The sequence below is a fragment of the Panthera onca genome, chromosome A1 (assembly GCF_046562875.1).
Source record: "Panthera onca isolate mPanOnc1 chromosome A1, mPanOnc1 haplotype 2, whole genome shotgun sequence".
In the NCBI taxonomy this organism is placed as follows: domain Eukaryota; kingdom Metazoa; phylum Chordata; class Mammalia; order Carnivora; family Felidae; genus Panthera; species Panthera onca.
Window position 1 is genome coordinate 211404523 of NC_138339.1, and position 20619 is coordinate 211425141.

General features: G+C 37.5%; 1 protein-coding gene across 1 annotated transcript in view; it reads left to right on the forward strand.

Annotated features, from left to right (window-relative positions):
* The window catches only part of WBP4 (WW domain binding protein 4), a 66502-nt gene that overhangs the window by 17277 nt on the left and 28606 nt on the right, over window positions 1-20619 (forward strand). The window contains exon 9 of the mRNA XM_060637052.2: window positions 1383-1546. Coding sequence (XP_060493035.1) covers window positions 1383-1546 — 164 coding nt within the window. The remainder of the gene's footprint in view (window positions 1-1382; window positions 1547-20619) is intronic.

Here is a 20619-nt window from a genome sequence, read left to right on the forward strand (position 1 = left end):
ATACTACCTATGTACTAGGCGCTATGTATGATGGAAAATATATAACGTTAGGTGACTGAAATATAGCGAAAGGCACAGTCCTTGATTTTGAGGCTCACAAAACAGGCTAGGGAATTTTTAAGGTCCAGAATGATGAGTTGAATAGAAAGAACATGGTAAAAAACAACAACAAAAAATATGGTAAAGACATCAGTGTATATGGGATAGTGGCCAAAGGTCATTAGCTCATGTAAGGAAGCGTGGAAGACAACTGTATAGGAGGTGATATACGCTCCAGAGGAGGAGGCATTTATTACATTGCATTAGAATCAAAGCATAAATTATGATCTCTAAAAATCTGTTATTAAAAAGAAGTCAGAGCTTGGAAACAGTGAAGAGAATGCTAAAAGCAGATGCTGCTTCCTATCTTTATGATGGAACAGCATGAGGGAATGAGTTAATATCCACTTAAAGAATTACAGAACAGTGTCCTAGGATCACCACACATGGTTGTGCATTTTGAAAAGAGGCTGAAATCTAGTGCATGGTCCCTTTGCCAACCTGGATCGTAGGGCTTTGTTATTCCAGATGAAGGGGTGCCATAAGAATACCAATCCTAGGCAGGGGCTCCCATAGGACCTGCTTCTCCCTCAAGGGTGTGTTTTTTCTCATTTCATGGTTAGCAGTTATTGACTCCACTGAGGCTTTGGCACTGTCCTCAATGTAAAGACAGATTTCAGTTAAGACTGATAGGTTGAGGGAGTTCTTTACAAAGACAGTATAGAAAGGTTTAATGGCATGGCATTAACTTCAGAAAAGGTACAGTGTAAGGGGAGATGACTGTAGAATATGTAAGTAAGGAGAGAAGGCAGAAAAGAGTATTAAAAAGGCCAGTGTATGTCTTTAATGGTGGAATGTTAATACAATTGTTTTAAAAGCCAGCCTTAGTAGCACCTGTGCGGCTCAGTTGTTTGAGCGTCCAGCTCTTAGTTTTGGCTCAGATCATGATCTCACGATTAGTGAGTTCGAGCCCCGAGTCAGTGCTTGGGATTCTCTGTCTCCTTCTCTCTCTGCCCCTCCCTGACTCGCTCTGTCTCTGTCTCTCAAAATAAATAACCTTTAAATAAATATATGCATACATACATATATACATAACAGCCTACAGGGCACCTGGGTGGCTCAGTCGGTTAAGCATGCATAACAGCCTTGACCATGATGTCTTATCATTTTAGACATAATAACCTAATCAAGTATTAAAATTCTTTTATGTATATTTGTTGTTATGTGCAAATTAAAAATACTGAGGTAATGTATTATTTAAATCAATAATAAGACTATGTTAAAGAAATTACATCCTTATAATTTTGCTTAAAGTATGTTTTTTCTTGACTTTGGCATTTCAGGAAAAAAATAAAAATAGTGACAAAGGAACTGAACCAGAATCACAGAAAGAAAAAACTACCCAAGAGCAAAATTCATCAGGTCCAAATGAAGAAAAATCCAAAGCTCATAAAAAATCAAACCCGTATGGAGAATGGCAAGAGATTAAACAAGAAGTTGAGTCTCAGTAAGTACCTGAAACTTAACCCACTCTTCCTACAAATTGTATTGTATATCTCAGTACTTCCTTCCATACATTTCAGTAACTCATTTCAAGGATAAGGTGCTCTTGGAAGGTGTGGCTCATTTCTTTTATTTCTAGAATGGTTTTATTTCTTCTAACTAAGTATTCTTAAATATTTTAAAATGTAAACTGTGGTTATTTAAAAAAAATTTTTTTTTAATGTTTATTTTTGAGACAGAGAGAGGCAGAGCATGAACGGGGGAGGGTCAGAGAGAGAGGGAGACACAGAATCTGAAGCAGGCTCCAGGCTCAAGCTGTCAGCACAGAGCCTGACATGGGGCTCGAACTCACAGACTGTGAGATCATGACCTGAGCTGAAGTTGGATGCTTAACCGACTGAGCCACCCAGGCGCCCCAGAACTGTGGTTATTTTAAAAAGTAAGCTAATGATTGGGTTTTTTGATAGAGATGCCAATATATGTTTATTTTAATTCCAGTATAGTCAACATACAGTGTTATATTTGTTTCAGGTATACAATATAGTGATTTAACGATTCTGTATATTACTCGTCCAGGCTAATGATTATTTTGATTCCTACCCAAACATAGCATTTCTTTTTTTTTTTTTGAATGTTAAATATTTTGTAGTTTCATTGAGTTTAATTGAATCGGAGTACAAAACTTATGCATATTAATTTGTAGCTCATTAACATATTATGTACATATTACAAACAAAACCATTCTAGACAATACTGGGTTTCCAAAGAATTTTTTCTTTTTTTTATATATATTTATATATTTTTTAAATTTAAATTTTAGTTTTTTAATTTGCATCCATATTAGTTAGCATATAGTGCAACAGTAATTTCAGGAGTAGATTCCTTAATGCCCCTTACCCACTTAGCCCATCCCCCTCCCACAACCCCTCCAGTAACCCTCTGTTCTCCATATTTAAGAGTCTCTTATGTCTTGTCCCCCTCCCTGTTTTTATATTATTTTTGCTTCCCTTCACCTGTTTTGTATCTTAAAGTCCTCATATGAGTGAAGTCATATGATATGTGTCTTTCTCTGACTAATTTCACTTAGCATAATATCCTCTAGTTCCATCCACGTAGTTGAAAATGGCAAGATTTCATTCTTTTTGATTGCTGAGTAATACTCCATTGTATATATACATATACCACATCTTCTTCATCCATTCATCCATTGATGGACATTTGGGCTCTTTCCATATTTTGGCTATTGTTGACAGTGCTGCTATAAACATTGGGGTGCATGTGTCCCTTCGAAACAGCATACCTGTATTCCTCGGATAAATACCTAGTAGTGCAATTGCTAGATCGTAGGGTAGTTCTATTTTTAAGTTTTTGAAGAACCTCCATAATATTTTCCAGAGTGGCTGCACCAGTTTGCATTCCCACCAGCAGTGCAAAAGAGATCCTCACTCCGCCTGCTCGCCAACATCTGTTGTTGGCAGAGTTCTTAATGTTAGCCATTCTGACAGGTGTGAGGTAGTATCTCATTGTGGTTTTGTGTTTCCCTGATGATGAGTGATGTTGAGCATTTTGTCATGTGTTGGTTGGCCATCTGGATGTCTTCTTTGGAAGTGTCTATTCGTGTCTTTTGCCCATTTCTTCACTGGATTATTTGTTTTTTGGGTGTTGAGTTTGATAAGTTCTTTATAGATTTTGGATACTAACCCTTTATCTGATACGTCGTTTGCAAATATCTTCTCCCATTCCGTCAATTGCCTTTTAGTTTTGCTGATTGTTTCCTTCACTGTGCAGCTTTTTCTTTTGATGAGGTCCCAATAGTTCATTTTTGCCATAGCATTTCTTGTGACCACAGATTCAGACACTAACTCATTCCATTTATATATGAACATTGTCACACTCACCATCCATATTGTGTCGGAGAAACAAATACCTGCATATTTAATGAAGGCTTCCATAGATCTGAAGAGCAGAAAAAAAGCTTATTTTGTTACTGTCTTGAAAATGGTTTATTGCAGTTCAGCAAAGTTTTAAAGCCAGTATTCAAGAAACAGAACAGTTTTATCAATTAAACCAGTATCATGGTGGGGATGTTACCTGATTTGTATTACTAGGTTTGTATTACTAGCTCACATGTTTAAATTACTGTCTTGAGAGTATTTACACAATAAAAGGAAGACTTCACTCCCAGCTCCACAAATTAGTGTTTCTTAAATGTTTAAGTCTTCAGGTGAATAAAAAAAAGTACGAGTTAGCAGTTTTTCTTCAAAATATTAATGCTTTGAGATGATAGTTTAGATGACTACTCTGTGGATACTTTTACAGTGAAATTATTTATAGTTAAAACTGTACTTTAATGAAAAGATTGTATTTTTTCATAAGATAGAGTAACACAAGTTTTGGCCAGCTTTGTACCGATGGTTTGACTTACGATTTTTCAACTTTAAGATGGTGCAAAAGCAATATGCATTCAATAGAAACCACACTTCCAATTTTGAACTTTTTCCTCGGCCTAGCAGTACCCTGCCATACAATACTCTGTACACTGTCAGGCACCCATGCAATCATGAGGGTAAACAGCCAGTATACTTAGAACCATTCTGTTTTTCACCATCAGTATGGTATTCAATTAATTATATGAGATATTCAATACTTTATATAAAATAGGCTTTGTGGTGAAGGATTTTCCCCAATTTAGGCTACTGTACATGTTCTGAGCTCATTTAAGGTAGGCTAGGTTATGTTAAGTAGATTAGGTGTACTAAATGCATTTTCAGTTTACAGTATTTTCCATTTACAGTGGATTTATCAGGACACATAACCCCATCATAAGGGAAGATCTATATGCAATTCTAATAAGAATTAATTCTGTAGGGGGCACCTAGGGTGGCTCAGTCAGTTAAGCGTCCACCTCTTGATTTTGGCTCAGGCATGATTTCACAGTTCATGAATTCAAGCCCTGCATTGGGCTGTGTGTTGACAATGCAGAGCCTGCTTGAAATTGTCTCTCTCCCTCTCTCTCTACCCCTTCCCTGCTCCCACGCTCTCTCTACTTCAAATAAATGAACTTTGAAAAAACAATTTTGTAGGGCTAACATACCATAGTATAGATTAGAACTGCTGTCAAAATGTTACTATTGTTATGAGAGTTTAGGTTGTATTTGTTACTGTGATAATAGATAAAATGCGTTCAATGCAGCATACTGCCAAGCACCATGATAAGCATACTGACTGTATATACCGAAATTGCAGAAATAACAGGCTGCATTACTTCAGCCCCTGAATGATTTTTTAAGTGACTTACAATAGGAAAGTGGTCTTACTATACCAACATTTCTTATAGTTAAAGTTAAGATTTCTTGAAATTCAACTGTTTGGTTTTCTGTGTGGTAAGTGTACTGTATGTAAAACCATGCTTGTCAAATTTTAACACATCAGTCATTTTAACATGTGATGGATTATGTCTGACTTTGCAAGTAGATAAGCCTAATTTCTTAAGAGGTTCCCCCCTAAAAATAACCAATATATTTTGATTATGGAAAATTTTTGAAATTGAAGAAAAGTTTAAGAATAACTGTTTAGTTACCCAGAGATAATAGTAACATTTTGGAGTATCTTCTTCAGCTTTTATCTTTTTCCCTACTTAGTATTGTATTATTAATATCCTTGTACTTTGTTAAAATTTTGTAAATGTTATTTTTTTTTAAGTTTATGTATTTATTTTGAGTCGGGAGGGTCAGAGAGGAGAAAGAGAATCCCAAGCAGGGTTCACACTCCCAGCATGCAGCCCAGTGCAGAGCTTGAACCCACGAACCGTGAGATCATAACTTGAGCTGAAACCAAGATTTGGATGCTCAACCAACTGAACCACCCAGGCGCCCCTATAAGTGTTATTTTTAACTGCTATATAATATTAATCTTTTAAGATGTGCTTTCATTTTACTCAGCCATTCCCTGTTAGGCAGTTAGATTATTTTTGCACATTTTGTCGTCATAACATTCTGATTACTGTATAGATATATCACTCTGTACACATTCCTGACAATTTCTAGAAATGGAATACCTGTTGAAAGGATGTGAACATGTTGAAAATCTTGATTCACAGTGCCGAATTACTTTCCAGAAAGAGCATACCAATCTATACTCCATCAGCAGTTTCTGAAAATGTCTGTCCCATTGGACCCTTTCAGCATTAGCTATTTCTAAATTTTTTAAGTATTTTCTATTCAGCAAAAAAATATCTCATTTTAGTTTTCTTTGATTTACTCATAAATTTTTTTCATATATTAGTGTTTTGTATTTACTCTTCTGTAAATTATTGGTAGTCCCTGTAAATTTTTCCATTGAATTATTAGTCTTACTTCTCTAAGCTCCTTTTGTAGTACAGATGCTAACCATTGATTAGTTGTAGGTATTGTGGATTTTCCACATCTCTAGTTTGACTGTTAATTGTGTTTATAATGGTTTCAGATGTGCACAATTTCATCAGGTTTAACTAGTCCAATTGTTTTTCCTTTTGTGATCTATTTTATTGATGTCATTTTCCATCCAGAAGTCAAATATGTACTTGTATTTCCTTCTGGTTTGTGTGGTCTGTCAACTATTTAATGCATCATATGAGATGAGATTCTAAAGTAGTTGTTTATCCTACCTGCCCAACTAGTTTTGCCAGTACCATTCTTCCCCAGTTTTATGTACCATTCTTTCCCCCACTTTTTTAAGTGACACTTATTTTTTAATCTTTTTTTTTAAGTTTATTTATTTATTTTGAAAGAGAGGGCATGCGCACAAGTGGGGGCAGAGCATAGAGAGAGAGAGGGAGAGAGAGAATCCCAAGCAGGCTCCACACTGGCAGTGCAGAGGGTGAGGCAGGACTTGAACTCACAAACCCACGAGATCATGACCTGAGCCGAAGTTGTATACTTAACAGATGCTTAACTGACTGAGCCACCCATATGCCCCTAGTCTTGTGTTTAATTCTCGACTTTACCAGTTTGTTTCTAGCTGCTTTTTTTGTTCCATTAGCCTATCTATTCTTGTGATAGTACTGTAAAGATGTAATTATTGTAATTTAATTATATGCTTTTATACGATATGTTCTGACATCTGGTGGTATGTCCTTTATTTTTTTTAATTTTCTTAAGTAGTTCCTTCCTGTTTTTCTTTTTTTTTTTTAATTTTTTTTAATATTTATTTATTATTGAGAGTCAGAGACAGAGCGTGAGCATGGGAGGGGCAGAGAGAGGGGGAGACACAGAATCTGAAGCAGGCTCCAGGCTCTTGAGTTGTCAGCACAGAGCCTGATGCGGGGCTTGAACTCACAAACCGCGAGACCATGACCTGAGCCAAAGTCGGACACCCACCTGGCTGAGCCACCCAGGCGCCCTATCCTGTTTTGTTTTTCTTTTCATTCTTTTCCAGACAAATTAAATCCTTTTGTAAATGTTCAACAGCTACAATCTAATTTTAGTCAAAATGATTGAAATTATATTTTACTTGTTGAATTTGATTTTTAAAAAATTGACATGTTTTCAGTATTTTATGTTTTCACCCAAAAACGTCGCATATCTGTTTTTACTCAAGTCATCAGGTATGATTCTCTACACAACTTTTGTAGCTGCCTCTTTGTGAGTCTCATACTTGGATTCTTGAATATAGGCAAGGTAGCCATTTAGTCTACCTTAGTTCACTTCTGCACCCAAAAAAGTAAAAACAGTGCCTGGCACACAGTAAACCCTTAGTAAATTGTTAAGTACGTAAACTTTTACATGTTTTGCTTTTTGTAAATTGTGGATTTAACCCATGTTTTCTACTATTTTTTTAACCAGTAATTATAGTATGAAGAAGCTTGAGTCCAATTGTGGTGCTGAATTATTGTATTATTTATAAAACTTATTTTTTTGAATCTTGGGTTTTTCATGAAGAAATTTGTCTGCAAATATTTTGTAATCCTTTTTCTGCTGATTTTACTTCCCATTTATTTCATGTTCTATTTTAGTTAGATTTTCATACTCCGTGGTATAGTGATGAAAGTGAGCATTTATGTTTTCTGATTTCAGTGGAAATGTCTCTAAAATTTATATTAAGGATTATATTGACTATTGGCTTAAGATAGATAATTTTTATTATGTTGAGGAAGCATGCTTTATTTCCAGATTTTTAAAGGATTATTAACAGGGACACCTGCGTGGCTCAGTTGGTTAAGCGCCCGACTTCAGCTCAGGCCATGATCTCGCTTTTTGTGAGTTGGAGCCCCACATCGGGCTCTGTGCTGACAGCTCAGAACCTGGAGCTGCTTCAGATTCTGTGTCTCCCTCTCGCTCTGTCCTCCCCTGCTTCCATTCTCTCTTTTTCTCTCAAAAATAATGATTAAAAAAAAGGACTATTAAGTAGCTTTTGATGAATTTCACTGGTGGTAGCTTTGATGGTGGTCTATAGTTTAATTGTGTTTTTGTTAGATGTGTGATATCGTTATCAGATTTTTGTATACAACTTATGATAAATAAAGTGAATTAGGTAGTTTTCCATTTTTATTTACGCTTTTTTCCCCCAGTAAATTTGCAGTATCTTTTTTTTATCCAGTAACTTTCCATTCGTTCATATTCTAGAATACAAGTTTCTCAGCAATTAGAAAGTTTAAAAGAAAATACTAGTATAGTCCTCTGGTCCTGGAATTCTAGGGGAGTTAATTTTTTTATAACTTACTGGTTTCTTGCTTACTATCTTCGTGACTATGGGCAAATTGCCTAATGTACCTAAGCCTCGATTTCTTCATCTGTAAAATGCCATAATAATAGTTCTAATTTCTAATTTATTGTGAGGAATAAATTAAAAAGACAAATCAAAGGCACCTGGGTGGCTCAATTGGTTTAGCAACCAACTCTTGATTTCAGCTCAAGTCATGATCTCATGATTCATGGGATTGAGCCCCACATCCAGCTCCATGCTGACAGTGCGGAGTCTGCTTGTAGTTTCCCTTCTCCCTCTCTCTGCTCCTTCCCCACTTATGCTCCCTCCCCCAAAATAAATAAATGCAAAGTAAAAAATAAAAAGCAACACAGCATCACTATGCAGTTGGTCTCTAGAACATCTAAATACTCAATAACTTACACGCTTGCAGCTGTTGTTCTTGGGGAGTGGAGGATTCTTGAGTACTAGTTTTGGTAATTTATATTTATATTCCCTAGAATTTATATTCCCTAGAATCTTTTTTTTTTTTTTAATGTTTATTTTTGAAAGAACGTGAATGGGGAAGGGTCAGAGAGAGAGAGAATCTGAAGCAGGCTCCAGTGTCTGAGCTGTCAGCACAGAGCTCAACATGGGGCTTCAGCTCATGAACTGCAAGATCATGACCTGAGCCAAAGTCAGACCCATTATTGACTGAGCCGCACAGGCACCACTCCCTAAGATCCCATCAAAGCTTAAATTTTAAAACATATGGTAATACATTGAACTTTCTGTATAGCTTGAGTTTTTCAGGTGTTAATGCCTCCTTTTGTTTTTATTTTATTTTTTTATTTTTTTATTTAAAAAAAAATTTTTTTTTAACGTTTATTTACCTTTGAGACAGAGAGAGACAGAGCATGAACGGGGGAGGGGCAGAGAGAGAGGGAGGCACAGAATCGGAAGCAGGCTCCAGGCTCTGAACCATCGGCCTAGAGCCCGACGCGGGGCTCGAACTCACGGACCGCGAGATCGCGACCTGAGCTGAAGTCGGACACTCAACCGACTGAGCCACCCAGGCGCCCCTTTTATTTTTTTAAATATTTTTTAATTTATATCCAGGTTAGCATATGGTGCAACAATGATTTCAGGAGTAGATTCCTTAACCCCCTTAACCCATTTAGCCCATCCCCCCTCCCACAACCCCTTCAGCAACCCTCTGTTCTCTATAAGAGTCTCTTATGATTTGTCCTCCTCCCTGTTTTTATATTATTTTTGCTTCCCTTCCCTTGTGTTCATCTGTTTTGTATCTTAATTAAAGTCCTCATATGAGTGAAGTCATATGATATTTGTCTTTCTCTGACTAATTTCGCTTAGCATAATACCCCCTAGTTCCATCCATGTGGTTGCAAATGGCAAGATTTCATTCTTTTTAATTGCCGAGTAATACTCTATTGTATATATACCAACTGAGCCAACCCTCAGGGTGCTCCATTGTATGTATATATACCACATCTTCGGGATAGCCGTTGAATTTATGGATGGCTTTGAGCAGCATGGACATTTTAACAGTATTCATTCATCTGATTCTTGAACATGTACTATCTTTGCATTTGTGTCGTTTTCAGTTTTTTCATCAGTGCCTTGTACTTTTCAGTGTACAGATCTTCCACCTCTTCTGTTAAATTTATCACTGAGTATTTTACTGTTTACGATGATATTGTAAATGGGTTTTTATTTTTTTTAGATATTTTGTTGTTAAGTGCATGCAAACAACTGATTTCTGGGTGTTGATTTTGTATCATTCAACTTTACTGAACTCACTGATTAGTTCTAACAGTTTTTTGGTGGAGTCTTTAGGATTTTCTGTGTATAATATGTATCATCTACAAACAGAGACACTTTTCCTTCTTCCTTTGTAATTTGGATGTCTTTTATTTATTTATTTCTTCTTGCTTGATTGCTTTGGCTAGGACTTCTGGTACTATGTTGAATGGGAGTGGTAAGAGTGGGTATCCTTGTCTTGTTTTTCATATTACAGGAAAGCTTTCCATCTTTCACCATTCAGTATGATGTTGGCTGTGGGTTTATTATATATGGCCTTTGTGATTTTGAAATATGTCCATTCTATATCCAGTTCATTGAATGTTTTTTATCATGAAAAGATGTACTTTGTTAGTTTTCCTGCCTGTTGAAATTATCTTTCATTCTATTAATGGTATATCACAATTCATTTGCAAATGTTGAACCATCCTTGTATCTTGGGGATGAATCCCACTTGGTCATGCTGTATGATTCTTTTAATGTGCTGTTGAATTCAGTTCACAAGTAATTTGTTGAAAATTTTTGCCATCTATATTCATCAGGGGTATTTGTCTGTAATTTTCTTTTCTTGTGGTGTCCTGCTCTGGCTTTGGTATTGAGTAATACATGCCTACTGTAATGAGTTTAGGAGTGTTCCCTTCTCTTCAATATTTTGTTAATTACTGTTAGCTCTTCTATAAATAGTTGGTAGAATTCACCAGTGCATCTGGTCTTGGGCTCTTTGTGTTGGCATTTTTTGATTACTGGTTCAATATCCTTATTACTGGTCTGTTCAGATTTTCAGTTTTATCATGATTCAGCCTTAGTAGGTTGTGTGTTTCTAGGAATGTATCCATTTCTTCTAGGTTATCCAATTTGTTGGTGTACAGTTGTTCATGGTAGTTTCTTATGATGGTTTGTAGTTCTGTGGTGTCTATTGAAATGTCTCCTCTTTCATTTCTTCTGATTTATTTGGATCTTTTTTTTTTCCCTCATTCTAGCTAAAGGTTTGTTAATTCTGTTTTTCTTTTCAATGAACCATCTCGTAGGTTTCTTACTGTGTTCTATTCTGGCTTCTGTTTCTGCTGTGATCCCTGTTATTTCCTTCTTTTTGCTAACTTTGGGCTTAGTTTGTACTTTTTTCTAGTTTTAAGTTGTTTGAGATATTTCTTTTTTCTTAACATAGGCATTTATTGCAAAACCTCCCTCTTAGAACGACTTCTGCAGCATTCTATAGTTTTGGATATGTTGTGTTTCCTTTTATATTTCAACATTTTTTTTTTTTAATCTCCCTTCCCTTCTTGGCCTTGTTAGCTGTTGAGCAGTTTATTTCCACATTTTTGTGAATTTTCTAGATTTTTTCCTGTTGACCTCTAGTTTCTTGCCATTTGGTCAGAAAAGATACTTGGTATTATTTCAGTCTTAAACTTGCTAAGATTTGTTTTCTGACATATCATATGATCTGTCCTAAGGAATGTTCCATGTGTGCTTGAGAAGAATGTGTAGTCTGCTGTTACATAGAATGTTCTGTAGATTATATTAGATCCACTTAGTCTAAAAAGTATGATCAAGTCCAGTGTTTCCTTGCTGATTTTCTGTCTGTGTGATCTATCCATTATTGCAAGTATCATACTGTACTCCCCTGCTATTTGTTGGAGTCTGTTTTTCCCTTCCAATCTATGAATATTTGCTTAATTTATTTAGGTTCTGCAATTTGGGGTACATACATTTGCACCTTGATGACAATGATATAATTGTTATGTCTTTTTGATGGAATGACCCCCTTTTCATTATATAATGGCTTTTTTTTTTTTTTTTTTTTGGTGTCTTGATACCATTTTTGGCTTAAAGTCTGTTTTGTCTGCTATAACTATAGTTATCCTTGCTTTCTTTTGGTTTCCATTCTCATGGAGTACTTTTTTCTGTCCCTTCACTTTGAGCCTGTGTGTGTCTTTAAATCAGATGCAAATCTCTTACAGGCAGCATATGGTTGGTTCTGGTTTTTTGTTGTTTTTTTGTTTGTTTGTTTGTTTTTAATCCACCTAAGCATTCTGTGTGTGTGTGTGTATATATGTATATATATTTTTTAAACGTTTATTTATTTTTGAGAGAGAGAGTATGAGCGGGGAAGGGACAGAGAGAGAGGGAAACACAGAATCCCAAGCAGCTCCAGGCTCTGAGCTGTTAGCACAGAGCCCACATGGGGCTCGAACCCACAAGTCATGAGATCATGACCTGAGCCGAAGTTGGAGAGTCACCCGACGGAGCCTCCCAGTTACCTCTTTTCTATATATCTTTTTAAGATTGTATTTTTAAGTACTCTCTACACCCAATATGGGGCTTAAACTCACACCCCCAAGATCAAGAGTCACATGCTCCACCGCCTAAGCCAGCCAGGTGCCCTAGCATTCTTAATCTTTGATTGGAGAATTTAATATATAATTGTTTTTTGGCTATTTTGTTGTTCCTTTTCCCACCCCCACTCTTGCTGCTTTCCTTTCTGAATTCATAGTAATATGCCTTGATTCCCTTCTCTTTATCTTTTGTGAATCTACTTTAGGTTTTTGCTTTGTAATTACTATGGTGCTTTTATTAAAAATTTTATACATATTATAGAGTACTTTACACTGATAAAAACTTCAATCACATACAAAAAGTATCTTTTTATTCATACCCTCCTTTTATGGCTTTTGATGTCACAATTTACATCTTTATGTATTGTGTATCCATTAACAATTGTTTACACTATAACTGGGGTTTTGTTTTGTTTTGTTTTGTTTTTATTGGAGAGAAAGAGACAGAATCCCAAACAGACTCCAGGCTCAGTGCAGAGCCCAGCATGGGACTCAATCCCACAACCCTGAGATTATGACCTGAGCTGAAATCAAGAGTCAGTCGGCTTTACCGACTGAGACACCCAGGCACTATTTTTAATTGTATTTGTCCTTTAACCCTTATACTAGAGCTGAGTTTAACACACCATCATATTATGATATTAGAGTATACTGAATCTGACTAGATGCGTACCTTTACCATTGTTTTGTATGTTTTCATATATTTTCACGTTAGTAATTAGTAGCTTAAGCTTTTATTTAAGCTTAGAGAACTGCTTATAGCACAGCACCACTTTAGTGGTGATAAATATCCTGAGTTTTGGTTGTGTTTTGTTTTTTAATTAAAGAAAGTATTTATCTCACCTTCATTTCTGAAGGAGAGTTTAGCTGGGTATTCTTGTTTTCCAGTTTATTTCTTTCAGCAGTTTGAATATACCATCTCTTTTCTGGCTTACAAGGTTTCTGCTGAGATCTACTGATAGCCTTATGGAATTCCCTTATATGAGAGAAATTTTTTTTCTTGCTGTTTTTAAAATTCTCTCTTCATTTTTGATTTTACGTTTATTAAAGTGTGTCTTAGAGAAGATCTTTTTGGATTGAAATTTTTAGGTGACTTGTTAGCTTCAACTTAGATGTACATATCTTTCCCCACATTTGGTAAGTTTTCACCCATTATTTTTTAACTTATTTCTGATAATACCCCTTCATTTATTTTTCTTTAACTCCAATACAGTTAATATACAGTGTTATATTAGTTTCAGGTTTACAATATAGTGATTCAGTAATTATTCTATACATTACTCAGTGCTCACATGATAAATGTACTCTTAATCCCCTTCACCTGTTTCACCCATCCCCCTACTCCTCTCCTCTGTAATCATCAGGTTCTCTGTAGTTAAGAGTGTTTTTTCCTTTGTCTTTTTTGTTCTTTGTTCATTTGTTTTGATTCCACGTATAAGTGAAATCATGTGGTATTTGTCTTTCTCTAATTCATTTATTCTACTCCCCCCCATTCCCTCACATTCAAGATATATGGTGTCATACTTTATTTACATGCTTTTATTTTGTGAATCCCTTGACTGGTTTATATAGATATACTTAATCTTACTGCTTTTGTGCTTCCTGCTTTTCTTACTCCTACTTATGGTCCTTCCACTCAAAAAATTCCCTTTAACACTTCTTTGTTGTTTGTTTGTTTGTTTTAAGTAGGCTCCACACCCAGTGTGGGGCTCAAGCTCACAACCTTCAGATGGAATGCTCTATCAACTGAGCCATCCAGGCACCTCCCCACCTTAACATTTCTTGTAGGGATAGTGATGAATTCCTTAATGGTGATGAATTCAATGGTGGTGGTGAATTCCTTAACTTTGGGAAATGCTTTATCTCTCCTATTCTGAATGATAGCATTTCTGAATAGAATATTGATTGCAGGGTGTTTTTCTTTCTGCATTTTGAATATATTGTGCCACTCCATTCCATCCTGCAAAGTTTCTACTGAAAAATTTGCTGAAAGCCTTATTTTGTTTCCCTTGTATGTAACTGTTTTCTCTTGCTACCTTTAAAATTCTCTATCACTACTTTTGCTATTTTAATTACTGTGTGTCTGGGTGTGGACCTCCTCGGGTTGATTTTGTTGGGGGCTCTTGGTGCCTCTTGGATCTGGATTTCTGTTTCCTTCCCCAAATTCAGGGAAGTTTTCAGCTATTATTTCTTCAAATAAATTTTCTGCCCCCCTTTCTCTCTCCTCGTCTTCAGGAATCCCTGTAATGTGAATGTTATACTTGATAGTGTCACCAAGTTCCTTAAGTCTAATTTACGTTTTTTTTTTTCCCCTTCTCTCTCCTGTTCAGCTTGATTGCTTTCTGTTATGTCTTCCAGGTCACTGATCTATTCTTCTGCTTCCTCTACTATTTATTCCCTTTAGTGTTTTTTTAATTTTATTTATTGAGTTCTTCATTTCCCATTGGTTCTTTTTTATGATTTCAATCTTTTTTTCGAGGGTCTCACTGAGGTCCTCCACTCTTTTCTCAAGTCCAGTATCTTTATGACAATTACGTTTAAGTTCTCTATGAGGTATATTATCCATTTTATTTAGCTCTCATGTTATTTTGTCCTCTACTTTCATTTGGGACATATTTGTCTGTGTACTCATTTTCTCTAACTCTCTCTATTTCTGCATGTTAGGACAGTCAGCTACATCTCCTGCTCTTGAAAGTAGTGGCCTTAAGAAAAGGTTCTGTAGTGCCCTGCAGTGCAGTGGCCTCCTGTTCACCAGAAACTGACACTTCAAGGTTGTCTCTTATGTGTGTTGTGTGCACCCTACTGCTGTGGCTGAGCAGTTTGCCTTCAGAGCAGTCACCTGCAGTGGCTCTGTTTGCCTGTTGGGGGCAGGGTTTCATTCATGTGTCATAAGTGAGCCAGTCTGGGGCTGCCTTGGGCCTGAGTTGAGTCAGACCAGACATTTGCCAGAGGTTGGGTAGCAGCAAAATGCAGGGTACTTTCCCTGTGTTGTCATCTGAGAAGCTTTCGTTGATGGGCGGGGCCTGCAGTCAGACCTAGTGTCTGCCCCCAGCCCGCTGCTAGGGCTGCTGTAGGGCTGGTGTGTCTGGTTATCTTATCCTCAGGGCAGGTGAGGAGTGGCTCTGGTCCCTGTCAAGAGCTGCTTGCTTACTGTCAGGCTTGAGGCACCACTTTGGATGGACTTAAGCCAAGGGCATATTGGAGGGGGCTTGGTCTTCGGGAGAATACAGGGGCAGGGGCGCAGTGTTAACAAGGTTTTGTAGGTCTGTTGTGGTAGGAGACCTGGAGCCACTTTAGGAAACTATTACCACAGGGCTGGAGGGGACCAGTCCTCAGGAGAGAGCAGTGGTGGGGCTCGGTGCCAGCAAAGTTTATACTGATCCGCTACAGGAGCCACCCTGCTGGGTCAGGGGGGCAGGTCGTAGAAGGAGGAAAGTATCAGCACCACACTGATTCCCACAGTATCCATGTGGCTAGGCTGGGGGTGTAAGGGAGGGAAATGGTACCTGCCACCTTCTTTGTTCCTAGAAAAGTCTCCTAAAGATCCCTGCCCCACCAAAAGATCCCTAGTCCTCTAGCACATGCTCTAAAACTAGTAAATAAGGCTCTTTCCTATATATGCCACACATTTTTCCATCTGCTGCTTCTGTGCTTTTTCTTGGTGCAGGGCTATTTGTTATGCTGTCTCTTTAAAGGTGGGGGCTCAGTTTTCCTGTTGACCTCCAGCTCTCCCACAGCCAGGCTTGCTGATTTTTAAAGTTCCAGATGTTAAGCCCACTGATTGTAAGAACTTGTGAAATTAGGCCCCCCTGGTTTTCAAAAGCCAAATGTTACAGGGATTCATCTTCCCAGGGCAGGTTCCCTATGCCTGGAGTGAGTGTCTCTCTACCTTCTCCACGCCCACAGCATCCCTCCCTTCCGTAGTCTTGCCAGTCTGACCGTGTCTCTCCGTCCTTCCTACTCTCTTTGATGTGGCCTCTTCTCTACATTTAACTGTGGAGAGTCTGTTCTGCCAGGCTTTGGGTCATTTTCTGGGTTGTTTACACTGATGTGGATGTTATCTAGTTGTATGGGACAAGGTAAGCTAAGAATCATCCTACTCTGCCATATTCCCCTAAGTCCTCCAGCCATTATTGCTTTAAATAAGCTTTGTAATCCTTTCTCCCTCCCTTTTCCTTCTGAGATTCTAATGATGCATACATTATACATATACATATACACTGCAGTGGAAGCTGGTGTCAGGGGTTGGGCTAGGGTATACAGGTGTGCAGCTAGAGGAACTGGCTACAGATGAGCATGATCAAGCAGGCCAGTGACAGAAGATATAGCTTGATTCAGATCCAGAAGCAGCTTCAGGGGACCTAGCTGTTAGCATGATCTCCTGTGCTGTAGTGCCTTCACCTGTCCCTGGTGTGCACACTTCAGTAGAGACTGGTAATGGGTGTTAGGGTGGCCCCATTTTTTTTTAATTTTTTAAAATTATTTTTGAGAGAGAGAGAGCATGCAGGGAAGGGGAGGGAGAGGAGACACAGAATCCTAAGCAGGCTTCAGGCTGTCAGTACAGAGCCCGATGCGGGGCTCGAACTCACAAACTGTGAGATCATGACCTGAACCAAAATCAAGAGTCAGATGCTTAACTTAGACACCCAGACGCCCCAGGGTGGCAACATTTAAATGCACAGCTAGCCCTAAGTGTACAAATAGCAGTGGGGGGTCAGCCACAGATGTCTACACTGGCATCTTGCACTTGCACAGAGGCCTGAGCTGGCTGTTAGTGTGGTTCCAGGCTCTGGCAGAGGCAGGGGTGGAGGGACTCAGGCAGTTGGCATCAGGGAAAGCTAATACCTCTTGGGTGAAATACCTGGTGAAAGTCTGGAGTAGTTGTGCTATTTAGTTAGAAGTAGGAGCCATTGGTTCGTTCTTCAGTGGCAAAAGCTGCTGAGTTTGTAAAGCAGGTCACCGTGAACCACAGTCACTCCTGCTGCATGACTGCTCTTGGTAGATCCTGCCTTTTTTCCTTGTTCCTATCCATCTCAGTACATCTCAGCTTTGCGAGTCAGAAGTGAAACTGAAGTACTTCCTGCAGTACCCCAAAAGGCTAGATAAGGTGGTCACTCACTCCTCTCTTGATATCCTGGTGAAAGGAACTTTCTAGCTGAGAAGTTTCCTCTTGACTCTGATCAATGTCACCTTGGCAAATGAAATGATATAGGCAACATGAAGAGAAAGAACCTTCTCTTTTGCAATTCTCAAGTTTTTTTTTGTGCTGCTAAAATATCTTAAGAGGACTCCAGAGTTCTCCCAGAGCTGTTTTTGTTTACATATAGCTCTCTAATTGTTGATCATTTTATGGGGGAGCAGAAGCTTAGGTCTCCACTAAAGGATTTTTTAAAATACATTTTTACTTAATGAATCAGCTCTTATTTTTAATTGTCTATTTTATTATGCTTCTAGTTGTTAATGGACTTTCTGTTTATCCATTTTCACTTTTATTTTTCTAATTTTGTTACCCTGACTTTTCTTAAGTTTCTGTATTTTTGTTCTTTCTTCAGATAAACACTTAGACTGTTGACAGGGCATGAGAAAGGGATGTTTTTGTTTCTTAACCAAAACAGTTAAAGTTGTTCGATCTCTGAATATAGTTATGCCCATATATTGCATAAACTTTGAATGAAGGTTCCGTGATTTCATGGTTTATGGAATAGTTTAGTATTGTATTTTTGCTCAGTTTTTGATTTGGTGGTTTTCCAGGAGAGTATTTGTTTTTGTTAACCTTAAAAATAAAACTGCCAGTTATTTTATCAACAAAAATGGGTTTATTCGGGAATAGCAGAGAATTGCATTCCAGGACTAGCAAACTATGGCAAAACCATAGGCAAGTCCACAGAACAAAAGAGAGAAATGCTCTTTTGTAGAAGAAAGATACTGGGAAGGCTGTTATAAACAAACAAAAAAAAAAAAATCCATTAGAATAAAGTGGGAACTTGGAAGTATAGTGGCTTTTCATTGACTGGGTTGTGATGGTCTCTCATTGGCTGGACTGTTGTTGCAGGGGTGGGGATAGAGAAAGAAAGCCTTCCTCTTACTGGGATACTAAAGTGGTATCCTTGTTCTCTTCCTGTAGGGTACCACTCCCTGGGGAGTGGAAGGGTGTGAAAGTTCCCCCTGCTGGCCTCCTGACTCCATTCTAAATGAAGTGTCCTTTTATTAATTGTCATATCCTCTCTCTACTTTTTTTTTTTTTTTTTGACTCAAATAAGACAGAAGTATATTTTTCTCTGTAATATGCAGAGATCAAAGGTGATTCAGAGCAGGTAAGTATCTATATTCCATAAAATCATTCAGTGATGCAGGTTCTTTCCATCTTGTTGTTCTGCCATTCTCCAAGATGTTGTCTGTTGGATTGTCAAAACTGGGTCACCACCATATCCATGTTTCTCCCCTGATAAAGGAAAAAGAGTGGTGGAAGACACATCCAGTGTTTTAAGGCCAAGACTCCGAAGACCCATGAATTGAACTTAGTTTACATGGCTGGGCATACCTAACTGCAGGAGAGGCTCCAAAATGTAGTCTTGAGAAGCCATGTGTCCAGCTAATGCCCTAATACTAGGGAATAAAGGGAGAATGGATTTAAGGGATTACTGGATCCTAGGGTAGTTCTATTTTTTTTTTTGAGGAATCTCCATACTGTTTTCCCATAGTGGCTGTGCCAGTTTGCATTCCCACCAGCAGTGCACAAGGGTTCCTTTTCTCCACATCCTTGCCAACACTTGTTGTTTCTTATATTTCTAATTTTAGACATTCTGACAGATGTGAGGTGATGTCTCTTTGGGGCTTTAATTTGCATTTCCCTGTTGATCAGTGATGTTGAGCATCCTTTCGTATGTCCACTGGCCATCTGGATGTCTTCAGAGAGATGTCTTATGCCCATTTTTTAATTGGATTATTTCTTTTTTTGGGTGTTGAGTTGTATCAGTTCTTTATATATTTTGGATATACTGACCATTTATTGGATATGTCATTTGCAAATATCTTCTCCCACTCGGTAGGTTGTCTTCCTGTTGTGTTGATTGTTTCCTTCACTGTGCAGAAACATTTTATTTTGATGTAGTCCCAGTAGTTTATTTTTGCTTTTGTTTCCCTTCCTTCTTTTAGGAGATATATCTAGAAAAATGTTCCTATGGCTGATGTCAGAGACCGTACTGCCTATGCTCTCTTGAAGGATTTTTATGGTTTCATGTCTCACATTTAGGTCTTTAATCCATTTTGAATTTATTTCTGTGTATGGTGTAAGAAAGTGGTCCAGTTTCATTCTTTTGCATGTAGCTCTCCAGTTCTTCCAACACCATTTATTGAAGAGACTTTTTTCCATTGTATATTCATTCCTCCTTTGTCGAAGATTAATTGACCATATAATTGTGGGTTCATTTCTGGCTTTTCTATTCTATTCTTTTGATCTCTGTGTCTGTTTTTATACCAGTACCATTACTGTTTTAGTTACTACCACTTCATAATGTAACTTGAAGTCAGGAATTGTGAAACCTCCAGTTTTGTTTTTCTTTTTCAAGACTGCTTTGGCTATTTAAGGTCTTTTGTGGTTCCATTCAAATTTTAAGATTGTTCATTCTAGTTCTGTGAAAAATGCTTTGGTATTTTGATAGGGATTGCATTAAATCTGTAGATTGGTTTAAGTGATAAAGACATATTCTCACTAAAGACAACAGTATTTGTTCCTCTAACCCATGAACATAGAATGTCTTTCCATTTTGCATTGTCACGAATTTCTTTCTTCACTGTTTCATAGTTTTCAGAGTATAGGTATTTCACCTCTTCAGTTAAGCAGATATTTTATTGTTTGGGGTATAATTATAACTGGGATTGTTGTCTTAATTTCACTTTCTGCTACTTCATTATTAGTGTATTGGAATGCAGCAGATTCTATACAGTGATTTATATCCTGCAACTTTACTGAGTTAATTTATCAGTCTTTAGGCTAGTTTTGTATATATAGTATATTGTCTCCACATGATGACAGTTTTACTTCTTCCTTCCCAATTTGGATGCCTTTTATTTCTTTGTTGTCTAATTGCTTTGGCTAGGACTTTCAGTACTGTGCTGAATGAAAGTTGTGACATGACATCCTTGTCATGTTGTTGACCTTAGGGGAAAAGCTCTCAGTTTTTTGTTGAGTATGATGTTGGCTAAGGGTTTTTCATATAAGGCTTTTGTTAAATTGAGTTATATTCCCTCTGCACCTGTATTG